Below are 1443 nucleotides of genomic sequence, written 5' to 3' on the forward strand. Positions count from 1 at the left end.
ACAGCTGTATTCCTTTCGATATCTCGCGGAACAGACACGTCAGTCTTCTCGAAATATGTGTTGTATCAGAATCGTACGCAGAAGAGTAGTGACGTCCAACGGTAGTACGACTCTGGGTGGAATATCGTGTCAGTCTTCAGTATATTCAGGTCATAGTTTGTGACTGTTATTGGCGGTAGTGTGAATTATCTACGAATATCTCCAGGAATGTCCGAGTACTTGATACAGACATTTGTTGAGCGGTCGGTTCGCGGTTGATTGGCGCACATGTCGTTGGTTTATCGCGTTGCTTACGACTGGGTTCTCCCCTCGAGAAGTGGTAACTAAGCGCGACCCGAAAAGGCGTCATAGAAAGACGATGGGGTAGCGGGGATTAGGCAATTCTATTTCGAGAACCGGTGGCGTATACGCCACTGCCCGTTCAAACTCGACGTAGTCGTTTACGTCGAACGCGTTCACTCGACTTCGATATCTCGTGTATCGAGATCACCCATATGGCGAATTCTCGTTTCTCTCGATTTACGTAGACACAATGGTACTTACGTCAGAATGACGAGCTTCGTGTCCACGTTTTTCGAACAATCATTAATCTTCATGACGAATTTTGGTTATATATATAATATTATTATATTTTAATATTAATTTAATATAATAATTAATATATATATATAAAATAATATTTTCGCGTAAAAAACGAGAAAAATTGTATTATGGACCAAAATATATACATATATAAATTAATAATATTATATTAATTATTATATTAAAATATATATATATATTTCGCTCCATAATACAATTTTTCTCGTTTTTACGAGAATATTATTTATTTTGCTTTTTATCCCTTTTTCCATTACTTTTTTGAGTTAATCTATCGGATGAATCCAATTCTTTCGTTTTCAAACGAAACAGGATTTCATTTCCGCGGTACATCCGACTTCGAGCGAGATTTTATAGATGGAAAGCGATGGGAATGAATATTCTTGGCGCGGCTGTATGAAAGCTGTACAATGATACACGCGGCTTTCAAAGGGACGACGCGTCTGTTAAGTAGAATATACCTATCAATAGCTCTCTTTCGACGGCGTATCCGGGTACAACGTGCACACAAACGATACAAAAGCTTTTCATTACACGACGTATATATATATATATATATTTCCAATATGGCGCAGGCATCGTATCAACGCGTGTATTGAACAGGAAATGATACATACCTCCGTTAAGGCCTTCTTATCGGCGACTTTGGCACTTTGTAAAAGACGTATCACGTTCTTAGCCCCTTCCACAACCGCGGCTTCGATTCGTAAACGATGTCGTAGCTCCTCCACCCTTTCCTCCAACGCTAACTCCAAACTAGGCTCGTACCTGTCTGTAATTAGAAAGTTATCCATCATGGTTTTCATACATATATATATATATATATATATATATATATATTGG

The 1443-nt window shown here is 38.4% G+C and overlaps 1 protein-coding gene across 1 annotated transcript in view; it reads right to left on the reverse strand.

Annotated features, from left to right (window-relative positions):
- Nucleotides 1-1443, reverse strand: part of LOC102671330 (serine/threonine-protein kinase N) — a 35188-nt gene that overhangs the window by 10349 nt on the left and 23396 nt on the right. The window contains exon 6 of the mRNA XM_006621854.2: nucleotides 1218-1372. Within this exon, the coding sequence (XP_006621917.1) occupies nucleotides 1218-1372 (155 nt within the window). The remainder of the gene's footprint in view (nucleotides 1-1217; nucleotides 1373-1443) is intronic.

This window comes from Apis dorsata, unplaced genomic scaffold (genome assembly GCF_000469605.1).
Source record: "Apis dorsata unplaced genomic scaffold, Apis dorsata 1.3 scaffold_642, whole genome shotgun sequence".
NCBI lineage: Eukaryota > Metazoa > Arthropoda > Insecta > Hymenoptera > Apidae > Apis > Apis dorsata.